Source organism: Pleurodeles waltl, chromosome 8, assembly GCF_031143425.1.
Source record: "Pleurodeles waltl isolate 20211129_DDA chromosome 8, aPleWal1.hap1.20221129, whole genome shotgun sequence".
Lineage (NCBI taxonomy): Eukaryota > Metazoa > Chordata > Amphibia > Caudata > Salamandridae > Pleurodeles > Pleurodeles waltl.
The window spans coordinates 1,299,238,426-1,299,262,569 of record NC_090447.1 but is presented as its reverse complement, the minus strand read 5'-3'; the positions used below and the strand labels follow the sequence as shown (position 1 = coordinate 1,299,262,569).

Below are 24,144 nucleotides of genomic sequence, written 5' to 3'. Positions count from 1 at the left end.
TATGCCCCAAATCTCGTTCTCAAGCATTCTTGATTTCTTAGCACCGACGGGCCTTAACTGTAAGAAAGTATGGTATAGCCAGGACATTATGTGGGAGTTGTCTGGGGTTGAAATTATTAGTGTGAGGGGAGGAAATTCTTTGGGTTCCTCATGGTTAAGTAAACAAAACATCACGTAATGTGCTATGCAAGCAGTGGATTACAGTTTTGCCCATATGTGTGGGATCACTCCCTTCTGCCATAGCAGAACTGGGCTACAGGGTACCGTTGATAAACCGATCGGCCACAACGTGTAGCTGATATGTGGTGAGAGTGCACTGTAATAGCCTCTCCTGAGTGAGAGGAAGCCACAGGTTATTTGTAAGGGATATATGTGGAGAGTTCAAGGTCCATAGAAAAATTATGTAGGAATTTGAACTATGCCCAACAAGTAGTAGGGAGCATCTGTATGTCAGTAGGGTTCCTTGGTAATCTCTGAGGACAAACGGAAGAATGGGGGAGATTGGAAGCCTGAGATCTTTCCAGCCTGAGTTTAGGTATCCTAGCATCCGGGTGATACCAATAATAGGCTTGAGCCACTAAGTAATAAAGGTGTAAATCAGGCACCCCAAAGCAGCCTCGGTCATAGGGGAGCGTCAGTGTGTCCCAGCACAGAGTTGGCGACCAGCCCATATGAGCCGTGCAGAGTGGCAATAAACTGCTAGTCAGAGCAATGGGAATGTTTAGAAAAAGATATAGTAATGGTGGGAGGACCACCATTTTGATAATGGCAATGCGCCTTGACATTGCTAAGGGTAATTTGAGTCAGTGCTCGATTAGAGTTGCAAGCTTATTTATAGCAGTGCCATAATACAGCGTATAACCTTGGTGCTGTCCCTATGTAAATCAATGCCAAGATATTTGGGAGACTCCGTGCACCACTGCAGGTGGCAATCAAGGGCACACTGTACTGTGGCCTCTGCCAGTGGAACGAGCACTGATTTGATCCATTTGATGGATAAACCACAAAAGGTCCCGAAGCATATCACTTCTCGAATAAGAGGCAGAAGACTGGCCGATGCATTGCGGACGAATAATAGTATATAATCTGCGCATAGCAAGGCCAATAACTGGCCATGGTAAAATCAGAGGCCCCAATCTAAACGACGTTCTTGAAGGTGCCAAACAAGAGGGTCCAAGGCAATAATAATTAGGTGTGTGGAGAGCAGGAAGCCTTCCAGAGTGCCTCTCGTTAAGGGAAAAGCCTCAGAGAGTGTGCCACTTATTCTTAGGCATGCCAAAGGAGCTTTATAAAGCAACATAAGAAAAAATCTAAATCCCCTAGGAATTCCCAGCTTAATTAATTTGGTTTGAAGGAATGACCGTTAGAGGGAGTCAAATGACTTTTTAGTATCTAACAAGGCGACTGCTGCAGGGGTTATGGGGGAAATCTGATTGATTACCGCAAACACTATGCGAAGATTGATCAAGGTGAAGCGGTGTCGAACAAATCCCGACTGCATAGGAGAGATTATACAATCCATTAAAAGGGAAAGACACATAGCTATTACCTTGGCCAATATTTTGTTGTCATGGTTTAGTGGTGATAGAGGTCTATAGAAAGAGCAGAGATGAAGGGGTTTTCTAAGCTTAAGAAGTACAGTAATGACGGCTTGGCGCAGTGTGGGAGGACGTATGCCCAGTTCCAGAGTTTCAGTGTAGACCTGCAAGTGGCGTGGAGCTAAAATAGTCCTATATGCCATGAAACAAAAAAAATCCAATTAAACCATCTAATCTAGTTGCTTTAGAGCTTCTCAAGGCATCGAGGGGCCTGAGATATCTCTTCACAGGTAATGGGAGCGGCTAGAAAATGTTGCTGTCCACTCTCTAGCCAAACCATGGCAATCTCGGATAAGTAGTTGGTTAGAGCTGTAGTATTCACACCTGTACAGGAGGTATACAGTGGCTTGTAATGTGCCGTAAACGTGTCTACAATGGCAGCGTTATCAGTAGTAATTGTGTCATCTGCCTGCAGGAGATTCGTCAAATATGTGGCATGGTAGGGTGGCCTGAGGAGTCAGGCTAACGTGCGGCCAGGTCTCTCTCCATACTTGCGCGCTCTGGCATATTTGCCTATATATGTCACCTCACTGGCAGCTAGGTCTTGGAATTCCTGCAATAATGTGGATCTGCTGTGTAACTGTGAGGTGGTTGTAACAGACATGCACTGTTGATCTAGATCACATAATTTCTCCTCCACTTTAGCTAGGTGTTTTCTAATACTGCGGAGTACCCCTGCGTGTTTAGCGATACATATACCCCTAGTACATGCCTTAAAGGCCTCCTGGAGTACAGAGTCTTTCTCGACAGAGCTACTATTGGTCACAAAATATTAGTTTATGGCAACTCTGATTAACATGCGAAAAATTTCACTGTTGAATGTATTCTCAGGAAAGCGCACTGTCTGACTAAAGGGCTTTGACATGGGATGTGTAACGTTGCCACTTCTGGGGCGTGATCCGAAAGAGTGCGCAGTAGATGTGTAATATCAGAAAGTCAAAATAAAGCCCCTGGGGTCAGACACCAATGGATTATGCAGGTCCAAACACTGTGTGGGGCAGAGTAGAAGGTGTAATCTTTCGCTTGTGGGTGATGTGTGCGCCATGCATCAGTGAGGTGGAAGGTATCAAGAAAGTCAGTGAGTGCCTGCAATGAGTGTACTTAAAAATTGTTGCGGAGACAGTGAAGTCTTGGCTAGGGTGCATATAATGCTGAAGTCACCGCCTAGTAGTACATTATTCATCTGATACCAACTTATCTGTGCAGAGAGTTCATGGTTGAACTCCAAAGAATCTACGTTGAGTGTGAGAGAGCGTAGTTTATATAATCTATATTAACATGAAATGTTTATGAACTAATGTATAATAATGCTGCATTGATACTGTATTAACCTGTTTTGCTAAAACGTGCACTTGAAATGTGACCACGGTGAGTGGCCGCCAAAGTATACAGGAACTAATGAAAATGACTAATGTTTATGAAATATTGCATTTAAATAGTTTTATACTAATTATTAATGAGTATGTCATTAAAGTTTTTTTGCTAATAAATCTCGTAGGCCTTAGTTAGCATGAGTCGAGGCCTAGCTGCCTGACTCTCATATTAAATGTATTTTTCTATCGTGCAGTGTGCTGACTTGCTAAAGGACATGAACTCTTGTTTTTTTCCAAAAACTAGAAGCTGAATGTGGGTCTTTAGTAGATCCGTTCCCATGAAATTCATATTGCTTGTAGAAATGTACTAGCTAAATGCAACAGTGTAGACTAATGTTAAATACAAGGTTGACCAAACCGGTACAGACAATGGAGCCACGGACCGAAGATGTGCAAAGAATTACAAAAGCATGAAATCATACCGGACATTCTACCTCTGAAGAGGTCAATCATAAGGTCCAATAAACTGCCTGAGAACTAATGTGGGGTAAAAGATTTAATGACATAATGTGTTTTTTAATTGGCTAAAGTAAGTGGGGTGCAACCTTTGTCCAACCAAATTTTAGGGGAATGTACGACGAAAAGGGGATAAAAACCCCTGTCACAAGGAAGTGAATTAGAATTAGGGAGTAGGAGACTAGGAGAGGGGGAGATGCTGATGCTATATTTTATGATCCAGAAACTTTGTCACTTTTATTAGTGACTGGCTGACTTATCTAGAACCATACTTGTCCTTAGATTTGCCCTTTACACTTTACCTCCTTATGAGGGAAGTGCCCCTTTATCCCGAGCTGAATTACTGATGGCGATTCAACTGATGTCCTGAAGACGAAGACAGAGCTTGTTTGCTGACCAAACTTGGAGGGTAACTATATGACAATGAAATTGTGATTGTCTGTTTGCTTTTCCTTTCTAGGTACCAACTGCTTTTCTTTTGACAGGAGCCATAGTTAGATGTTTTTCCAAATTGGTGTTACGAAATTGTTTTGCATGAAGCTCAACATGCCAAAGCTAATTAGAGGTTAGGTGAGGGGTTCACTAAAACTGACACAAACAAACAAATGACTGGATCTATGCTTTGTCAAACAATGCACTGATGTACTCTGCTAAGGATAGCTTATGTTCACGCCGTGCTATATTCTAATGTTTGTGATTCTTGCCTTGAGGAAATCTTATCAGAGTTGCCATATTTTGACTATGTTATTATGTTTCTTGGTTCGGAGACTAATAAATTCGCTAGTAATATTGTAACCAATAGGGAATAAATATCACTAAAATTCATACTAAACTGGTGTGGTTATTCATGACTGCAAGGTCATGGTGGTGTCGCAAATTTGATTAATGTCTTTGACTAAAGTGAAATGCGTTATTGTGATAAATATTGATGACATTATTGATGTATTGATTGACATGTTGATTAGCTATCTCGTCCTAAGGTGTCTCTCAACAGGGTCAAAAGATTCATTGGCCTAAAACGAGTCCCAAATCATAGAGGGACGCGTTAGCAAGTGCATACACATTTATTTACAAACAGAACGGTTTTGCCTGCCAATACCTCATTCACCAGTAGATATCTCCCCTCCGGATCAGGGACACTCCCACAACTCACAAAGTCGTAGTAATATACACACTCCCTGTGAATATGAACTGTAATGTGGGAAAAACTAGTTAGCGCGCCATGGCGTAGCATATGTGCAATTGGTGCGGTGTGATAAGTGGGTCTTTTGCAGAAATGCCAATTTGAACCATGCCTATTCAGGTAGGGAAGTACCTGCTTTCCGTTCCCTGGGTTATTAAGTCCCCTGATATGGCACATCAGTATCTGATCCGCACTAGTGCATCGTGACATATAATCGAGGGGGCATATCCTGCAAGAGTGAGGTGGCTTGTCTAAGGAATCGTGTGCAACAGAGTAATGGTGTAGCATCCATAATCAAAGAGAACAAAACAATAGAATACCATCCCCCCCACCCACACCAGTACCAACAACCACTGGTGAAACCCAATAACTTCCAAACAGATCACAGAACAAACAGGGTGGTATACACCTTGGGCGAGGTGGGGGGGAGGATGCTCAGGGGGACAAGTGCATCTCTATACAGTGTGTAAATATAAAGGTGTGTGTTGTCTAACGGGTAGTTCAAGAATGATCCATGTCTATAGCATAATATTCACATAGGCGGAATCAGCAGGACAATTGCAATGCTATAGCCACCACAGTGAGCATTACATACAGAGAGGAACTTTCAGGGTGGTGGGCTGCACTGCAAGCCTGAAATGGAGGTAGTAAGAGACCGAGAAGGTAAGGGATGTCCTGGCGAGGATGCACTGAGTTTATGTTGCTTGCAGAATTGAACAGCATCTGCAGGGGTATTGAACACACAGTGTCCCCCATCCATCACCACCTGCAGTCTCGCTGGATACAGCATACCATATTGGAGGCTGCGTTTCTGAAGTGTGTTGTTTGTATCAGAGAACTTATTCACGCTTCTTGGACTGCCTGTGTGAAGTCTTAAAAAAAGGATATGGTTGCGCCTTGATATTGAAGTGGTTCCTTTTCCCAAGCTATACACAGTGCCTTGTTGTGATCCAAGTTGAGGAGCAGACCAATGATCGGTTACGGAGGCACTCCAGGTATGTGAGGTGGCCCAAGCGAACTGTGGGCCCCCTCGATAACAACGGTAACAGTGAAGGCTTCCCGACCAAACAGTTCAACCAGAAGTTGTTCCACAAAAAAGTCCATGTGCCCTGTATTAGTGGTCTCTGCTATTCTCTCTATGAGTAAGTTATAGTGACGGGAGCACTCCTGTATGTCCTCATGTTTAACAGCAGTGGCTTTGAGTAGTCGTTCCACCTTCTCAAGGCGCTTTAGGACATCCATGTTTTCATCTTCAATCTCTTTTATCCTGAGCTGCGCACCATCCAGTCTGGTGAAGAGTCGATCAATGCTCTCATTCATGTGGTTTAGGTGGTTGGTCAAGGGGTCGAATCTTGTGTCTATGACCTTAAATCCAGCTCACAACTTGCCCATGATGACAGCTGTACCATCTAGTGTGGGTCCGGAGTCAGCGTTATTCTCCATCACCTGGGGGAGAATGTTGTTGTTGCAGTGTTCATGCTGCCTCAACGGATAACTGTTTCTGCTTAGGGTCTCTTCAGCCCATCACACCTATGTGGTGTTTTCACTTCCGGTATTGAAAAACCGGGGCGGCCCAGCCACAGTACAAGAAAAAATGCCTCCAAGGGGCAGGGAGCCGCAGAGGGACGAAAAGGTGATGCCGTGTTGTAGGAGAGTCCAGAGCAGTGGTCAGCAATACATCAGGGTCACAGAGTCAAGGTGGTGGGGACCCCCAGGCTGTGCCAATACAGTTTCAGGCAGACGGCAGAGAAAGACACCGGCCAAGGCACAACGTGTGCGCTGAGACACCACCCAGTCTATCCAGGGAGCGCGAGCAGTGAGCGGAGAATGTGTGTGGCACCAATGGCCCCAAACTGATGCAGCGTGTAGGGGTATCACTGTGTAGCTAGTAGGCGATGCTCAGAGTTTTAGCTCCGTTGGGCACCACACAGCAACTCAATGCATCTGCTTCCACCATTGTTCCAAAGTCGCAGATGACCTTACCAGATCCTGAAGTGGTGTTAAGCAGGGCCACCTTGTGCAGTTCCAGAGTTAATTGGGCACTCCAGGGGGGATGGGCAGTCTTCGTAGGTAAAAGTAAAGGCAAGGTCCAGGCCGAGCAACGCATGTAGGCCCATTGGGAGTGCGGAGGAGTACAGCCACATTCCAAGCGCGTCCCTACTCCACCAGAGGGTTCAGCGCGCAAGTGTTCGGGGATGACTGGGACACCACGTGGAGCGCATTGTATGTAGCGGGAGTGGTCCGTGAGGCCGCCAGATCGAGGTCACGCTCTCCACGGCCCCATCTTCAGGCTCGCCCATAGACCCTGTCTCTATGGGGACTCCAAAGGCTCAATAGTACATAAATTGGAGGAATGTAAAGTTGTAAGGGTGTGTGTGTATGTGTGTGTGTATATATATATCTCACTGAAAACCCCAAAGGTTAAAGGGGTGTTATAGTTAGGTTCTGAGGGCACTTGAGGCACCTTTTACAGTGGCCCTGCCGAGAAGTTAAACAGGCCAAAACAGTAGTTACAATTTACATTACATGTTTTAGATGGGGCATACGAGCACTTTACTACTGTTTATCAGTGGCAAAGTACACAGAGTTCTAAAATCAGCAGAAATTTGGTGAAGAAAAAAGGGAAAACATTATGGGGTGATTATGCAGAAAAGACTGATTTGCAACAGTCCTGACAGCTGATACCATTATATAAATGCACATCACTGAACAACAAATGCCAATATTGGTACTCTAGCTTGTGAACACCTCCCAGTGCATAAATTACCCTTTTATTGTGGGACTCGTTAAACGTGGTAACTATATAAAAACTACAAGAGCTAAATAAATCACATGGAATGGATTCACGTGTATTATATTCATTACAAAAGTTCTTTTACAGGTGGTTTTCAAGTGGGCTTAGAGCAAGGTCTCATTGAGAGTACTGAAATGTAAGCAAGAAGGTTTTGCAGCAGACTCAGGGATAGGTTCGGTTAAGATTTCTCTAATTAAAAGTACATTGATATGAAATAATAATGTAAAGCCTGCAGAGTTTATAGTCAGGTTTTAGCTGGATCTATAACTCATCCTAACAAACACTGAAAAGTCAGGTTCAAAAATAGTGGGCACAGATTGTTTTTTTTTATTATTTATGAAATATAGAATTAATGTGAAATGCAAATGTGTAAATCCGAACCTGATGTACAGAACTCCGTTGCTATCCATCTAGATTGGTGCTATGCTATATAAATGCCAATGAATGCGTACTTTCAGAAAAGTCAAATCACAAAGAAAATACCTCCCTTGAAAGGGGGCAGACAACTTAATTTGCTTCTCAAGGTACGAATCCGTCTACTATTCGATAATTAAAGTACACTTTATTATGGTTTATCAGGGACTGAAGCTACCAAATTAAAGAAAATTGTATTCCCTGACATCAACATCAGAAAATACAATTTGGTTTAAGTTCACTTATTAGTTCAGCAACGTGCACTCATCACTGAATCTTCTGAGCTTTTCTCTAGAATCTTTGTAGGTGTCTCCGTTTGTGAATATGTGCATTTTCCCATTTCCTGAATACTTAATGTAGCCAGCTGCTATACAGTAGAATTAATCTCCACTATTAAAAATGATGAACTAATGACTTGCCGTTTCAGAATTTTGAACATAGCCTCGGATTTTACATTTGGAAAAGGGACACTTATCTACACACAACATTTTTGTTAGTGCCTTAAGTCGGAGACAACATTTGTGACTGACAATTTTTCCTGTATTTTGTTCAAGTGTTAATTCATACGTAAGACAGACCTGCGCCTGGAGTTAGACACAACTACTCACAGAAACTGCCTTGTGTATCAGGCCTAGATATGTAGAAACAATTCTAAGACAGAAATAAGACATCAACTGATAGAAAACGTTGTCAACACAAAAGGATGATGGACAGAGTACTGAAACTTTTCACACACTCACCCCCAGTCACAGATCTGGGTTTAATCCATTGTTCTTATGCTCACCATGCCACCTCAGTTTGGACCCAGCCAAATGCAAATCAGCCTTGACCCTGCCCCCCATTGGGAACAGTCCAGCCCTTACCGCAAAGCCAGGTGCTCCCTGGACCAGACACAAGCATCCTGGGACCGGTTTTAGGGTATCACCCATCATTAGCCAGGCTAGTTTGAATTCAGTGGCACAGTCAGTAAGTGACTCACGTATGGGAAAATTCAGGCACTTACGGTGACTTTAGCAACACAAAAGGATGCTGGACGAGTGCTGAAATGTTTCACTCACCCCCAGTCACAGATCTGAGTTTAATCCATCGTTCTTTTGCTCATCATGCCACCCCAGTTTGGACGAAGCCATATGGAAATAAGTTTTGACCCTGCTCCCCCTGGGAACAGTCCAACCCGAATTGCCAGGCCAGGTCCTCCCTGGAACAGAAACAAGCATCCTGGGACTGGTTTCCGGGTATCAACCCTCATCAGCCAGGCTAGAAAAGCTTTATGAGTCAGCCCTAATGACATAATAAATAACTCGAGGCCACATGAGGGCAACTACAATTCAAAGATACAAAACTATTATTCTCTGAAAGGTGCTTTACATAAAAGTATGCAAAACATGTCATCAGGAGTACGGACACTGGAAGAATGGTCTTTTAGGTCCTTGAATATAACTTCACTTGTGACAAAGTAAATACTAGAGCAATGTGCTAGGAGATTATTGCACAAACTCGGCCTTACTTAACAGCACGATTAACGTGAACCTAACTAAATCCGTTAGAGGAAGTCACTAAACTCAAAGCTAATGTCCAGTACCAAGCCATTAATGACAAATGCGCAAAGGAATTTAAATCAATAGGCGGACTGCGCAGTACTCGTGTAAAGCTGGAACACAAAAATGGACGATAAAACCAGGCTAGCAAAGCAAGTAAAATACAACCATTTGTATTTGTGTTTCTAACACAGCCGCGTCTTCGAACCACACAGACCCCAGAAATGGCATTTCTTGGTCAGGGGTTTGTGCGAAATTTTGGAAATTGCAATTACATACTACTTAATCTTTTCATATTAACGGTGTCGGGCAGATCCGTCAGAAACGGGCGTAGGTGGACAGGGGGTAATTATTACCAAGGTCCAGTCATTTTTATGGGCCCCACAGCTGGTGAACATATTGATTTCTAGATTTTTAAGGAAAGCTGACCCTTTTATGAATGAGGAGGTGGGAAACAGGGCTATTTCCACTAGATGGCGCCAGATGCTAACCTAGTGTTTTCCTTTTCCCTGCAGGACATATATTACAATTTAAAAGAAGTTCGCTTCCTACGACGCGCCCTACCTTCAGTCTCCCACACAAGAACTACTAACATACAGGTGACTGGGAAATATTTACTTGATTTATTATTTTCCATACATATAAAAAATAATCATATATGCATGGATTTACTCGATAGGTGATGGTTTCTAGAACAAAGACTGAAAATGTATACTAAACGTGCACACTTAAAAGAAAATTTAAAAGAAGAGTGTAAACAGATACAGGGAATGAAAAAACAACAAAACATTAATATAGGAAAGGGTATAGATGCCTTCATAAACCTGACAAAGAGAAAAGTAGGACAAAGATCCACTGCAATCCAGGACCAGAGATCAGACTGAAATGCCCCGTAAGAGTTTTTGCTATTTTCATGTTTAGAATTTCCAGACACAAAGGCCTTCGTTTTGAGGTCTCCTGATTGTGGTGCAGTAAGGGGGTGCAGATACGGGGTTGGGGGCGTTAATTTACGGAGTTTCTGGTGGATAATGAGGTGGATCATGAGGCTGACCATCTGAAACGTAAACACAGGACTCAAAGACCAAGGTTATTCCTCATTTCAGTTGCTACAGCCTCAGGATGGAATTCACTGCTCCGCAGAGATATCGCTGACTCCATAGTTCCATAGGGTTGGTAACTCCAGTCACCGGTGCTGCCAACATTAAAAGGCCCCGGTAATGAGCGCCATGAGAGATCTGTAACTTCTCTTTCAGATACTCTGTGTTCTTCAAAGAAGTGCCTTGCAATATTTATCTAATATACATTTAATGGTCTCCAAGGGCTAAGTTGTGTCTTATCAAGGAGAATTGGGCCCGCCACATGCTGCAGGTTTGGTATATGAATATTTCCTAATTCTGGTGGGAAAGTGCCTGCGCCACCTACTACACACCCCTGATGTGCTACATGTAGGTTTAATGGCTACATATAGGTTTAATAGCTGGTGAAATCAGAACCATAAAATCAGAGTGAAGCTATTACGTTATTACCACTAAATACCTCGTACCACTGCATTAACCAAGTAAGGTTAATTTTATACCTGGCATGCTTTACTTACATATTCATGTGAGAATAACAAATTAATATTGTTTCAGTTTTAGAGTTGATTTTTGGTCTGTGATTTGAGCATCTGAGCATCCCCTGCAGCATTCCTACTCCTTTCTGAGCTTGCTTGTTATTTTGGCAATCATCCAGGTTACCGAATGGCTCCCAAAGTCCAGGGTGAGCTGAAAGTGCCCTTAAGTAGAAGAGCTGGGATACTGGGATATAGCCCAGCTGCTGATGTAACACAGGTGCAGAGATGCCGCCACAGTTCAAACACCACAACAAAGAAGTGAACCATAGGTTCTGTTTTCAGGCTTGACCTGGGCTATGTCACATGTTGGTCTTCACTAGTCAAGGAGAAGTTGATTCTTCTTAAAGACATGCACAAATGTAAGCGATAATGTAACCTTGATCTGATTTGTTCAGATCAGAAGGTGAGATCATTGGAATTGGATCCGAGCCAATAAAATGACTGGAGGTTGTTCCTGGGCGGACAGAGGACGGGATGGGTCTCTCAGAAAACCCCTTCTTTCAGAAATTGGGAGAGAATCTTGAAGCTTAATGAAGATTGCTGGGCAGAAAGTAAAAGGTCATACAGAAGTTTACAGTTTGTGCCTTCATGTTTCATTCTGCTTGGAAGCTAGCTGAGTCCTGGACCAGACAAATTAGATGCATGTCCCCAGAAAGAGACGCTGTTTCTCTAATACGGGATGTGAAAGATGTGAAAGATCTGGAATGAGAGACCTCAAATGGGCATACCTGTTCCCAGTCGCGGCTACTGCCAGGAAGGGGTGGGTGTTTGGGGGGGGGGGGAAGGTCAGCGTGCGGAACAGGGGGCACAGGGGCAGCTTAAAAAATTCATTGAATTCCCTACCCCTCCGCGATCTGCCGCTCCCGCCAGCCGCCTTGTGTGTTTCCCTCCTGAACCATTCACAACGCTTCACAGCATGAAAGAAGTGCTGCTCAGGGAGGGATTGGGGCACTGCGCTTGGTCTTCACTCTGCTGTAAAGTGTAGCCGGGTGAAGAGTTTCCAAGTGCGCATGTCAGTTTGGCTGACCTCAGATGTCTGGCCAAACTGACATGCGCACTTAGAAGCGCACATACCACTCCTCCTCCACTTGACATGGAGGAGGCTGGCCCCGCCTTACGAAAATATTTGTACAATACGCAGGTTGCATGAGGAGTACAAATATACATTACAAACCATCCACAAAACTGTTCCAATTTGTATATGAAGGCATTTTTGTGGTACAATCAACCCCATGAGGGAGGAATATTCTGTTAATGGAGAGGGGAACAGCAACGTACCACTATCAAGGGTTCCGAGACAGCCGGGAGAGGGAAGAGGAAGCAGCTGCCGGTCAGAGTATGGGTCCAACTGTGGAATCCTCATAAGAGACAGCAACCAATATTCAGGAGATCAGAATAGAGAGGCAGACTGTTAGGATGTGTCGGGTTGGGTGAGTACTAGGTGTTTAGTCGTGCTTTTAAATATGTGATGGTGGTGTACGAATGGAGGGCTGTTCTTGCCATGACCTCAACTCCAGACCTTCTGGTCCAACCAGATGAAGTGAGAAATAATGGATTTAAATCAAATAAAAACAAAGACGTGCACTAGGTTTATAACAATAAAAAAATACATGAACAAAACATTAAGTCCACAACTGAACTGTAGTAATTCTGAGAAAGTGTTTTGAAAAACTGTGGGACTCAAAAGAGTTACTAGCTGCCAGTATGATTAAATTTACAGCATGACATTGGATAAGGGCAGATACACAGTAACTACAATTCAGTCCTTCCATTATTTAGTGGACTGTTTGTTATATGGAGAAGCTATTTCCCCTCTTCTACTTTCACAACTGTTTTCGGCCAGCCAATTGAGGCAGATACACTGGCAATCTCGCCACAAGCTTATTACAACAACTTCTTCCCCTAAGTGGCGCTGCTGTTGGTGAACTAAGCTAAACAAATCCCACAGTTCTTTTGGAATTTGATGCAGCGAGAGACTGGGAAGCAAGAGCAGGCAGACTGGTGCAGGCAATGGGTATTAATGGCAGGGGAGTTTTACTCTCAAGGCGCCACCCAATGTTGCAGGAACCTGGCCAATGCCGCCTGTGGCCCTTAAGCTTGGTTGGTTCACTGAGCTAGGTGCCTCGTGGTGAGGAGAAATCCCACTAGTATTGAAGGCAGTGGAGTCCATATCATAACACAAAATGATGGAGCCCCCCTGTAGATTGTTATGAGCGGCCCCTGAGCAGGGATTACATGGGCCTGCATTACGCAACATACTGCAGTTCTTACCAGTGAAGTGAAGGGAAATTTCAAGTCTGCAAAGGCATTGTATTAATTATTTATACGCCTTTTACACGAGTTCCCATACTCTCATGTCCTGTGGGTCTGTTGCAAGAATCAGAGCTTGCATATTCAACACAGGCTAGAAAAAAACGTGCAGACGTCAATAAATTGACATTTAAAGATATGATAATAATAACCAAAGATCTTCTGAGAGAGCAAATTCCTAGAACACAGCTGCTGAAGTAGAATTAGAGTGTGAAATACTTTCCTTTTTTACATGCTTACACCCACGTTTAAATTAGGCTAGATAGATACGTAGTAAAATGGATTCATGCAGCCATAAATAGTACTTCTTACCAAGTCTAGAGCTAGAATTATAATTACAAAAAGGGATTTAAAAAACGAGTACATTAAAATTGACCAGTTATTAAAAAAAATACAGAAAATAGAAAAATCGTAGAGTATGAAACAAATGGAGAAAAAGACTAAAAGTAAAAACTATGTTCTCACCTCGCCAGCTGGTATTCGACCTCTCACATTTTGCCAGTAGATATCATTATTTTCCTGATCAGTGTAAAGGAGCAACCACTCGGCAAAATCTTCCTTCCTCATGTAATTCATACCTTTGGAGAACTGTATGAATTCCATTTCTTGCACTTCCGTTTGCAAATTTTCGGTGAATCTACATTAAGAGAGGCACATAAAAAACTGTTTAGTAACAACTGAAAGAAGACTGCCCACTATACCAAAACATTCTACATTTGTAGGCGCATCTTTACGATTGTAAGCCACCTACGAAAGTTATTCGCCATCACAGCATAAATGAGTGTCAAAGGACATTATCTTGAGATAACTGCCAAACACACGCAGCACAAGACCCAAGCTGAACGCCTTAAACGAGTTTTTTTTTTTTTGATTGGTGAGCAGAGCTTGAACAAAACAATCACATGTATTAATAACCTATTTTACCTATTAAAACTCAAATAGGGCATGACATGAAACTGAACACAGCACAGCAATCAATTTACGCCCAGTTCTCATTCATACGGATACGATGGAGCTTTATTACAACTGATACTAAGTAGGTGAAGGGAGAAGTAACTTTTCCGCTGCAATTCTTCCGAACTTATGTTCCTTGGAAATTCATATTCATTACTTGAGATGGGGCATCTATACCAGTATGTTTATTTATATCACAGCTACAGCTCAAACGAGAATGCAAAGATCTATCTGCAGGTTGCCACACCTTCTAACCCACAGTCACTTTTGAAAGTGACACATGGGTTGCTCCATTTGGGCTGCTGAAAGTCGGGCTTATTTTTCAAGCTTAAAACACTAAAAAAAGTGTTTGCCTACTGCATAAAAATATAATCACCTGCTGCATCCTTTGCTAAGAGGACCCCACCGAGAATCTACGAGCAGGTCCAGTGGCCTCACACTGGAATCTTTCCCGTGCATGCATCACAATTTTAGTTATATGGTCAAATATGGCGAAGTTCTACGCAAGTGCACACAGATGTAGAAGGGATATGTGTTTTTTTTCTTCCAAGAAGTGGTTTCGATAATACAATACTAAGTATGATCACCGTGTGTCTGTTTCAAAACACTTTCTCGCTCTGTGGTGTTGCTTCGATATATTAATTTAGTACTCTTACTTGTAAGTAAATTGTTCAATAGCTGTTCACGCATGCCCTCTACGGGACTGGTGATGAACAGCATTCCACTTTTGTAGGTTTTGTAGCTCATTCACACTAATTAATAGCATCCCAATTTTATTCCCATAATTCATTTTTTGAAGTTGACAATTGTTGCGTGTACCTTAAACACGAGTTCACTAAAAACGTGTTTGTTTTTCCTTGTTCAATCTAAATACGTCTCCGGTGACCTTCGCATTTTTTTGTCGATTCCATGTTAATTAAAAAAAAAAAAAAAAAAAAAAAATGTGAATAATTTGAAACACACAAAACAATCTGTGTTTTTAGCCTGCAGGGGCCTTTTTAGTTCCTCACATTCTAGCACTGTGTACAGAAGTGATTATTTTTTTTTCACTTGCTCCTTCTGTGTAGTAGCCCTTGCGGTTTCAATAACTCATATACATGTGGTTCAAAAGGCCTTCTTCAAAATGTTGTTCTTTATTTACCCTTAACAAATGTGCAAAAATGATTTTTCATACACCAATGCCAGGTACTTGCTTTACATGCTCACTAGGTCATACCAGGTAATAAGTAAATACTGTACTGGTAATACAGTATATATATGAACATTACTACACTTGAAATTTGGTAGCCACAACAACCCGTCAAGGATGCGCAACACTTTGCAAATGTTGTGCTATTTTGATCATCCACTTTTAATTTGCGAAATATGAGCAATTATCAGATTTGTATAGCACTTTTCTTGAACATGGAGACTATTGACAAAGCTGTGTTATCCTTGCCAATGCTTTTGTACTCATTAAAAAGAGCAGTGTATGCAAAAAATGTATGAATCGAAATGTAAAAAAGTGAACTGTCTGGCGCAACGCTCTCTGTCTATAAATACATTTGCACGACCTGCATATGTCAAATGTATAGCTGCAAAAAAGCATCTAAAAAAAGTAATGGATTGAATGCTTGAATTAATATCAGCCACTGGGTATTACTCAGGCCCCATCTCAATCCATTGTTAATTTGCACAATATGCACCTCAGTTTGGACACAGCTATAAGGTTTTAAAGTTGTAATACTGAATTGTATCTAACCACTAGAGACATTTGATACGCTGGTATCTCGCTGAGACACTTGATGGCTGCCATTTTTGTTAGCGGTCTAGTGTTTTCCGATAGGAAGAGCTACTTAATGCGGACTCTGGTATGGGCGTTCCAAATGAAAGCCTGTCTTCGCCGGTCCATGCACCGACCGCACACAGCGCCAGCCTAGCAGCCGGTTGCCATAACAAGCCAGACGGGCTGAATGTGCTAAAACTAAAGGAACGAATCTGATATACAAGTGACCAACTTATATAGATAAGTAAGAGGGACATTTATGATGCACTAATACGGGACATACTTGGTGCAAAGAAAGACTTTAATACTTCCATATCTAACCTCTTAAACTTAGATGTGGTTTGCTAAATGGAAGGTAATCGATAAAACACTCCATGGAGATTAATATGCTGCTAAACATCAATGACTGGGATGCATTATTTCTTACGACATTGGCTTCACAAGATTCAGGCATAGAATTTGGGTGGTCATGTCCTCAGGGTAATAATGTCCTGCACAGACCACAGGAGGCCAGAAGAGGGGTGGTGTAGCGATAATTTTTAAAGAAAGTTGTAATATCAGAACTTTACATCTAGATAAACTGGTGGAATTGAAACTAATGGGTTCTACATTAAAGATGGGAAAGGGTAGTATATTTTCTGGAATCCTATGCTACCGACTGCCAGGTCTGGTGAGCCCCAACCTACAACCTTTTATAGAGCTCGCCTCAAACATGGCCCTGATGGACTCTACTATCTTCCTTTTGGGGGATTTTAATATGTGGGCAGAAAAGGAAAAGACACAACAATTTAAAGAATTGCAAGGGTCATGTGAAATAATGGGTCTACAACAACTAGTGCATGGCTCAAACACCAGAGGGACATACATCAGATCTCATCTTCTCATCAGAAAATTTCATTTTGGTGGACAGCATTACTCCATTGAGCCGGACCGGGCATGCATTGGTGGATTTGCATATAAAGGGAAAAACCACATAATTCAGAAAGAGGAACCGACCAAAACACTGCTGAGTGGAGGTTGGCATAAACTGAATAGACTACAACAAGGGAAGGTATTCGAACTGGCAGCATGCTTTGACACCTTGAAGACAACAGATGAGAACTGTGATTCCTTATATGCTAAGATCCTAGCGACACTGGATAAGGAAATGCCCATCCAAAATAGCAAAACCCATCTAAGGCCTTCATCATCTTGGTAAATAAAACTACTAAAAGTAACAAAACAAGCATGCAAATAGTTAGAATGGAAATGGCGCAAATCCTACTTAGAAGACAAACAATTATCAAAGGTTGTGCTGAATAAATAAATACAAAAAAAGGAGGTAGCCAAGGTCAACTATGCAGATGATACACAACTGATATTACCCCTAGGAAAAAATAAATCCGAATCAAGCGACTCCTTCCACAACTGTCAGAGGGACATCACGAAATGGTTAAACAACTGCTTAACATTTAATGGAGATAAAACAGAAATTCTTTGCTGCTCCACCAATAAATCCTCAATGGAAGGCAAAACTAACTTCTGGCCATTGACCAATGATGGAGACTTAGAAGCCTCACAGAGGGTCTGCCATCTTGGGGTAACTTGTGATAGTAAGCTATCCATAGAGAGCCATGTCAACAAGACGGCAGCTACTTGTTTTGCACTACTCTGTAACCTGAGGAACCTCTTACTTATGTCACCTACACAGGCAACAACACTAATAGTGCAAAGTACCACGATAAGAAGCTTGACTACTGCAATGCTCTGCTGCTAGGAGTACCAGATTACTTAATAAAAAAGACTATGTAGAGTACAAGCAGCAGCTACAAAACTAGCATTGAACAGACCAAGAATTTCATCCTCCTCTTTAGCTATGAAAGAGCTGCATTGGCTCCCAATAAAAGAAAGGACAGCATTTAAATCACTTTATATTGTCTTCAAAGAAATTCAGAAAAAGGGTTCTAAACTGTAGCAAAGGAAATTCAAGCGATATGTGCCATCAAGGAACACTGGCCGCAACTCTTCTCTGTATTTCCTAAAGTTCAGAATATAAGATATTGAGAATGAGCCTTCTCAGTTAAAATGGCACAGGTTTGGAAGAAAACTACCTGCAACGTTGAGAAACAGTAAGGAACTTCAACAATTTAGGAAAGCACTTAAAACCTGGCTGTTAAAAAAACAAATTTTACAGGGACGTTATAGTTAGGATCACATTTCGAAAGTACGAAACAAAGGAAATTCAGCAGTTATAGTTAAAGTTGTTTCAAGTAGCTATAACTTGTGGCCTAAGGTAACTTTAACTTGCGCCCTCACCATGCACTGCTAATTACCCCATAAGCCACATCAGTCATGACATCGTCTATAGTATCATTGAAATTATGACTCAACATTTGCAATAAAATTACTGATGAGGAATCTGCATGGCGGGGGGCGCAACCTATAGTTACCTTAAGGCACGAGTTATATTTACTTGAAATAACTAACTATAATTGCTGAATTTCTATGGTTTTGTATGTTTGAAATGTGAGCCTAACTATAATGTTCCTGTAACTTTTATTTTTTTAAGTGAATCTATAGGAGGTCAACCCCTTTTAAACTCCAAACCCGGCACCAAGCCCGGCCGAAAGGGTTTGGAGCTTGAATGGGGCAACTTTATATATATATATTTAGGGAGGCAGCACGAACCCCCCCCCCCCTGCCTGGAGCTACCTAATAAAAAATGTTGGGGGGGCCCACAGAGCCCCCTCCCCCTTTCGGGAACACAACCTCCATGGGGCAACAATAAATATATGGAGGGCCGCATGGACCACCACACCTGGAACGACCACCACCTCCCGGGGCGGTACAGACCCACCCTGGTCCCCAGGGACTTATTTGACATTTTTTTTTTTTTTTTTATAGAGGGGCACACTGCCCTGTTCCCTCCCCTCCCGGGGCCTCCACCTCCCCAGGACTCTTTTTAAATTATAGGGGGGCCGCAAGGACCCCTCCAGGCCCCGGGGACCACCACCCAGGACTATTTTTAATAAATTTTTTTAGGGGAGACTGCATGGACTCCCCAAGGCACCTCCCGGGGACCACATACATATTTAAAACAAGCATTTACTATGCAACGGGTCTCGCGTTTGCTCATGTTAGAGCTGATCGCGTTGTAAACTCCTAACCCAACTTTTCACCTATCGGGCAAAAGTGCATTTATGTACATAACCCGAAAAAGTGAAATTAACTATGTAAAGCGCTCGACTTCTGCCAAGTGAGATCGCGCTCGTAAATTAGAGAAACAGAAGTCCACGAGCCCGATGGAAAACAGCGAGCCTCGCATGTTTTCTGGACTTGGTCGCTGCGCTCGAGGAGGGCTAGCTACCCGAAAAGGTATGACGTATGCGTGCCTTCGACTAATGAAAGCAAGCAGATTTTATTAGGCAAGCCCACGAACCAATAAAAAACACTGACGTGAAGTTGACAGGGCTCCGAGCCCTTTTCTAAATACCAAAGCGTCTTGCTGCGATACGCATGAGCGAGCGCATGCAATGCAGGCTCGACCCTAAAAAGGGAGGTGGGCACGTGCCCCCCAAGCTGTTTTGGACCCCATCCCCAAGGCACTGTCATGTTTTCATGGGTGCCCTGGCCCCACCAAGGTTACTGAAAACAGTTAAGGGCCTGCAGGGAGAGCCTGAAGGACCTCATGGTCTCACCAACTACTGTTTCCTGCAGGAGCCAGCATTGCTCCCCCTGCAGGGAGCTGGTAGCAAATGGGGGGGAAGAGTCCTACACATTAAATAACTAAGCCCGGGGAGGTGGTGGCCCCGAGGGCCTGCTGAGGATCTGGGGCCCCCCCATTCATGTTGTATTGCTTGCCCCGGAAAGGTGGTGGTACCTGGGGAGGTCCACACAGCACCTCGCACATTAAATAATTGTAGCCCTGGGGAAATGGTGGACTCAGGGGCCCAGGAAAAGTGAGCATGGGAGACTGTGCTTGCTTTTTATTTTTGAATCCACTGCAAAATTCCCGAATTTCACAGTGAGGTTAAAAAATAAAATGCTTGCTATCTCTGGCAAGGTACCAGGGGGACCCCTGGACCAAGGCTAGAGGAGGTCAGGGAAACAGTACCCTGCCCCCTTTTCTTCGTTTTTTTGGGGGGACGGAGGGGTGGTGGGACTCAGCTGAAGGCAAGTCCAAAAATGGCTGCCAACACTTCTTGGTTGAGGTGCTGACAGCCAATAAAATCTGTGCACAAGATGAGGAGTATTTGTGAAGTCGTCGCAACCCTATATACACAAATTTGGATTTCCTTTAATTTCTCTTTAAATACTAAATGGATTTACACCAAATAAGTAAAAGGGGTCATCTACGGACCAAAAGCTACCTTTTGGTCAAATGTGGTGTAATTCCGTCCAATGGTTCGGGCTGCAGGTGTGTCTAAACAGTCTAATTAACAATGGAAATGCACTTTTTTTTTATCCCCCTTTTCCTCAGCCCCCGCTTCACAGATCACCCTCAAACTTCCCATACACAACAAGACCCTTAGGCACATTTGTTCTGAAAAATGTTGTTAAGATTCGTCAAATGGTGACAAAGATCCAACAAAGTAAAAAAACGCTTTTTCATTGGAAACTAGGTCCTAACTATAACTACCTATTGGCAATCGCCAGTAGGTTATAGATTTATATACATATATATCTATCCATCTCAGTCTTGACCCTGCTCTGTGCAGAACAGTTCAGCCCGAACTGTCATGCCAAAGCCTAGCAGAACACAAGCAACCCAGCACCATTCCGTCCATCACTGTTTTGTATATTTATTGTGTTGCCCTAATGGGGATGGGTATGCCTAGACATGGGTCCTGTGCACACTGTTACTGGAACCAAGCTGTACGCAGCTGAGGAGCCCATAATTTAGGCGAAACATGATAAAAGAAGCTAGACGATAATTAACCAACACTCATCTAATACAAAGAGAAATAAGAGAAGATGGTGATTTAAAATTCCAGTTATCATTATTAAATGTTCTTACGACTAATCTAATATAAAAGGCATTATGTAAGATCTAAAATGCTGCTATTCTTCCTATTGCTTGGTAGTTCTGTGTTAAAAAACTAAACATAGCAGCTCCCTTAATGTTCGAAACTGGACCTGGGTTGCTTGAGTTCTGGTTCAGGTGGGACCAGTCTTGGCAGTTTAGCCTGGACTGTTACTATTGGAGCGGGGTCAAGACTGATTCGCGTATAGCTGGGTATAAACTGAGGTGGAATGGTGTGCAAAATAACAATGGACTGGAATATGGCCCAAGTGATTACCAGTGTCTTAGATTAATTCAAGCATTCCACCCATCAATGTTTTGTATGCAAAAAAGCAGTGATGGACTTGGAAAGAACAGAAAAATAACTGCTTTTGCCCATGCGAAATGGGAGTGCCCTAGGAGTGACCAAGGTTATCTAATAAGATAAACCAAGACACAGCTACAAATTCCACCACTACATCTAGTGATTGACAAAACAAGTGAAGTTGATTTCCTGGTGTACAGTCATTCTAGGTCTGGATGTAGAGAGCTCAAGTTGTCTACTAGGGATATTAATACTTTTCTCAAGATAAACGTGAGAGGGCTACAGAGGAGCATTTCCCCCTCATTATTAAGCTGTTGGCTGTTTGGTTGAATATCCTGCCTTCTTGTGTACGCTTGATTTGAAATGCATGAATAAGGTGCACTGTTTTCAGAACCAAGGGCTGGGATAATGTGGTAAACATTGAAGCCATCTTGAAAAGAAGGCTTTCCATAGTAAAAGAAACACAAACCATGGGATAAACAAATGTTTACTTGAACTATGAAGAAAATAAGCAAGTAAATACATTAAAAATATTGGTCAGTAATTTTTTTCAATAATTCAAGAAAAAACGCTGCATACCTAATGCAGCTTCTGAGCTGCAACATGCAGCTGAGTACCTGGAATAAATATGGACAGCCTTTGGATGCCCTGTGGCTGCTGTCAACAACTGGTGGCTCCAGCAAAAAAAATATATATATATATGTGTACATCTGTTTGTGGCATGTAGTGCTGCAGATTCACATGCTGTGCATATATCGCCATCTAGTGTTAGGCTCGGAGTGTTATACGTTGTTTTTCTTCAAAGAAGCTTTTTTTTTTAATCACAGGATCGAGTGACTCCTCCTCTCGGTGATAGTGCATATGGGCATTGACTCCTTTGTCAGATTGTTTTCCCGCAGGAGGGTGAAGTAAGGAGTGAAGAATTGTATATGTACAAATATATATATATATATATATATATATATATATAGTAAAGAAGATGCTCATGCAAAGTATGTATATATATATATATATATAGTAAAGAAGATGCTCATGCAATGTATATACATATTTACATAATAAAATACTACAAAGGGGCTACAGGTTTAAGGGGAGGAGGGAGGGTGCATGTGAATCTGCAGCACTACATGCCACAAACAGATGTACACTGGGTAAGTGACATTTTCCATTTGATAGCATGTGTAGCTGCAGATACACATGCTGTGCATAGACTGAAAAGCAGTCCCTCTCCCAAATAAGCGGTGGTTAGCCTGTAGGAGTTGAAGTAGTTTGAAATAGTGTTTTAAGCACTGCTTGACCAACATTTGCTTGTTGTCGAGGTAACACATCCACACAGTACTGTTTAGTAAATATATGTGGTTTGGACCATGTGGCTGCTTTGCATATGTCTGCCATTGGAATATTTCCCAAAAATGCCAATGAAGTTCTTTCCTTTTTAGTTGAATGCGCTTAGGAGTTAGGAATAGTTGCCTTTTAGCTTTAAGATAGCAAATTTGAATACACTTTACTATCCATCTGGCCAATCCTTGTTTGGAAATGGGATTAACCTTATGAGGCTGTTGGAAAGCCACAAAAAGTTTTTGAGATTTTCTAAAGTCTTTTGTTCTGTCTAAATAACACATGAGAGTTCTTTTAAGGTCAAGAGTGTGGAGAGCTCTTTCAGCAACTGAATCTGGCTGTCGAAAGAAGACAGGCAATTCCACTGACTGATTAATGTGAAACGGTGAAACCACTTTGGGTAAAACAAAATGCTGGATTTGTCCTAAGTACTATTTTGTGTTTGTGTACTTGGAAGAAGGTTTCTTTCTAAAGTGAATGCTTGAATTTCGCTTACTCTTCTTCAGGAAGTAATTGATACTAGGAAATCAACCTTCCATGAGAGAAACTGAAGAGTGCAAGAATGCATGGGTTCAAAAGATTGACCCTTAAGTCTTGTGAGCACAATGTTAAGATTCCACACAGGAGCTGGTGGTACTGTAGGTGGAATAACTCTTTTAAAACCTTCCATAAAAGCTTTTATGACAGGAATTCTAAACGGAGAGGTGTGTTGTCTGTTTTGGAGGTAGGCTGAGATTGCTGTTAAATTAATTTTAATAGATGAATATGCCAGATTTGCTTTCTGTAAATGAAGCAAATAACATAAAATATCCTGTACTGATGCTTTAAGTGGATTAATGTTTTTAGGTTTGCAGTATTATACAAAAGGTTTCCATTTATTTGCGTAACACTGCCTAGCTGTAGGTTTACATGCTTGTTTTAGAATGTCCATACATTCTGGTGGAAGCTGCAGATATCCAAATTCTATGACCTCAGGAGCCAAATCATCAGATTGAGCATACTTGGATTGGGATACCCTTGTTTTGAGCCAATAGGTCTGGTCTGTTTGGGAGCTTGTGATGTGGTACTGCCGACAGATCCCATAATGTTGTGCACCAATGTTGACGTGCCCACGTGGGAGCTATGAGTATCATAGTGAGGGAAGTGTGACGGATCTTGTTGATTAGTGCTGGAAATGGCCATTTCTGCAGGGTTATCCCCACATTTTTTGCCTTCTTCCTCCTATTTTTTTAGGTCTGTTTTTGCTGGTTTATTGTCTCTGCTCACTTTACCACTGCTAATCAGTGCTAAAGTGCAAGTTCTCCCCATATAAATTGTACTGTGGATTGGTTTATCCCTAAGTTAGGCCCTAGGTAGCCCCAGGGGCAGGGTGCAGTGTATGTTTAAGTAGGACATATACTAGTGTGTTTTATATGTCCTAACAGTGAAATACTGCTAAATTTGGTTTTACCTGTGCAAGGCCTATCTCTCTCATAGGTTAACATGGGAGCTGCCCTTAAATAT

The 24,144-nt window shown here is 42.3% G+C and overlaps 1 protein-coding gene across 1 annotated transcript in view; it reads right to left on the bottom strand.

The window, feature by feature from the left end:
- The window catches only part of MICU2 (mitochondrial calcium uptake 2), an 840,968-nt gene that overhangs the window by 53,963 nt on the left and 762,861 nt on the right, over nucleotides 1-24,144 (bottom strand). Inside the window, exon 9 of the mRNA XM_069202256.1 lies at nucleotides 13,744-13,915. Coding sequence (XP_069058357.1) covers nucleotides 13,744-13,915 — 172 coding nt within the window. The remainder of the gene's footprint in view (nucleotides 1-13,743; nucleotides 13,916-24,144) is intronic.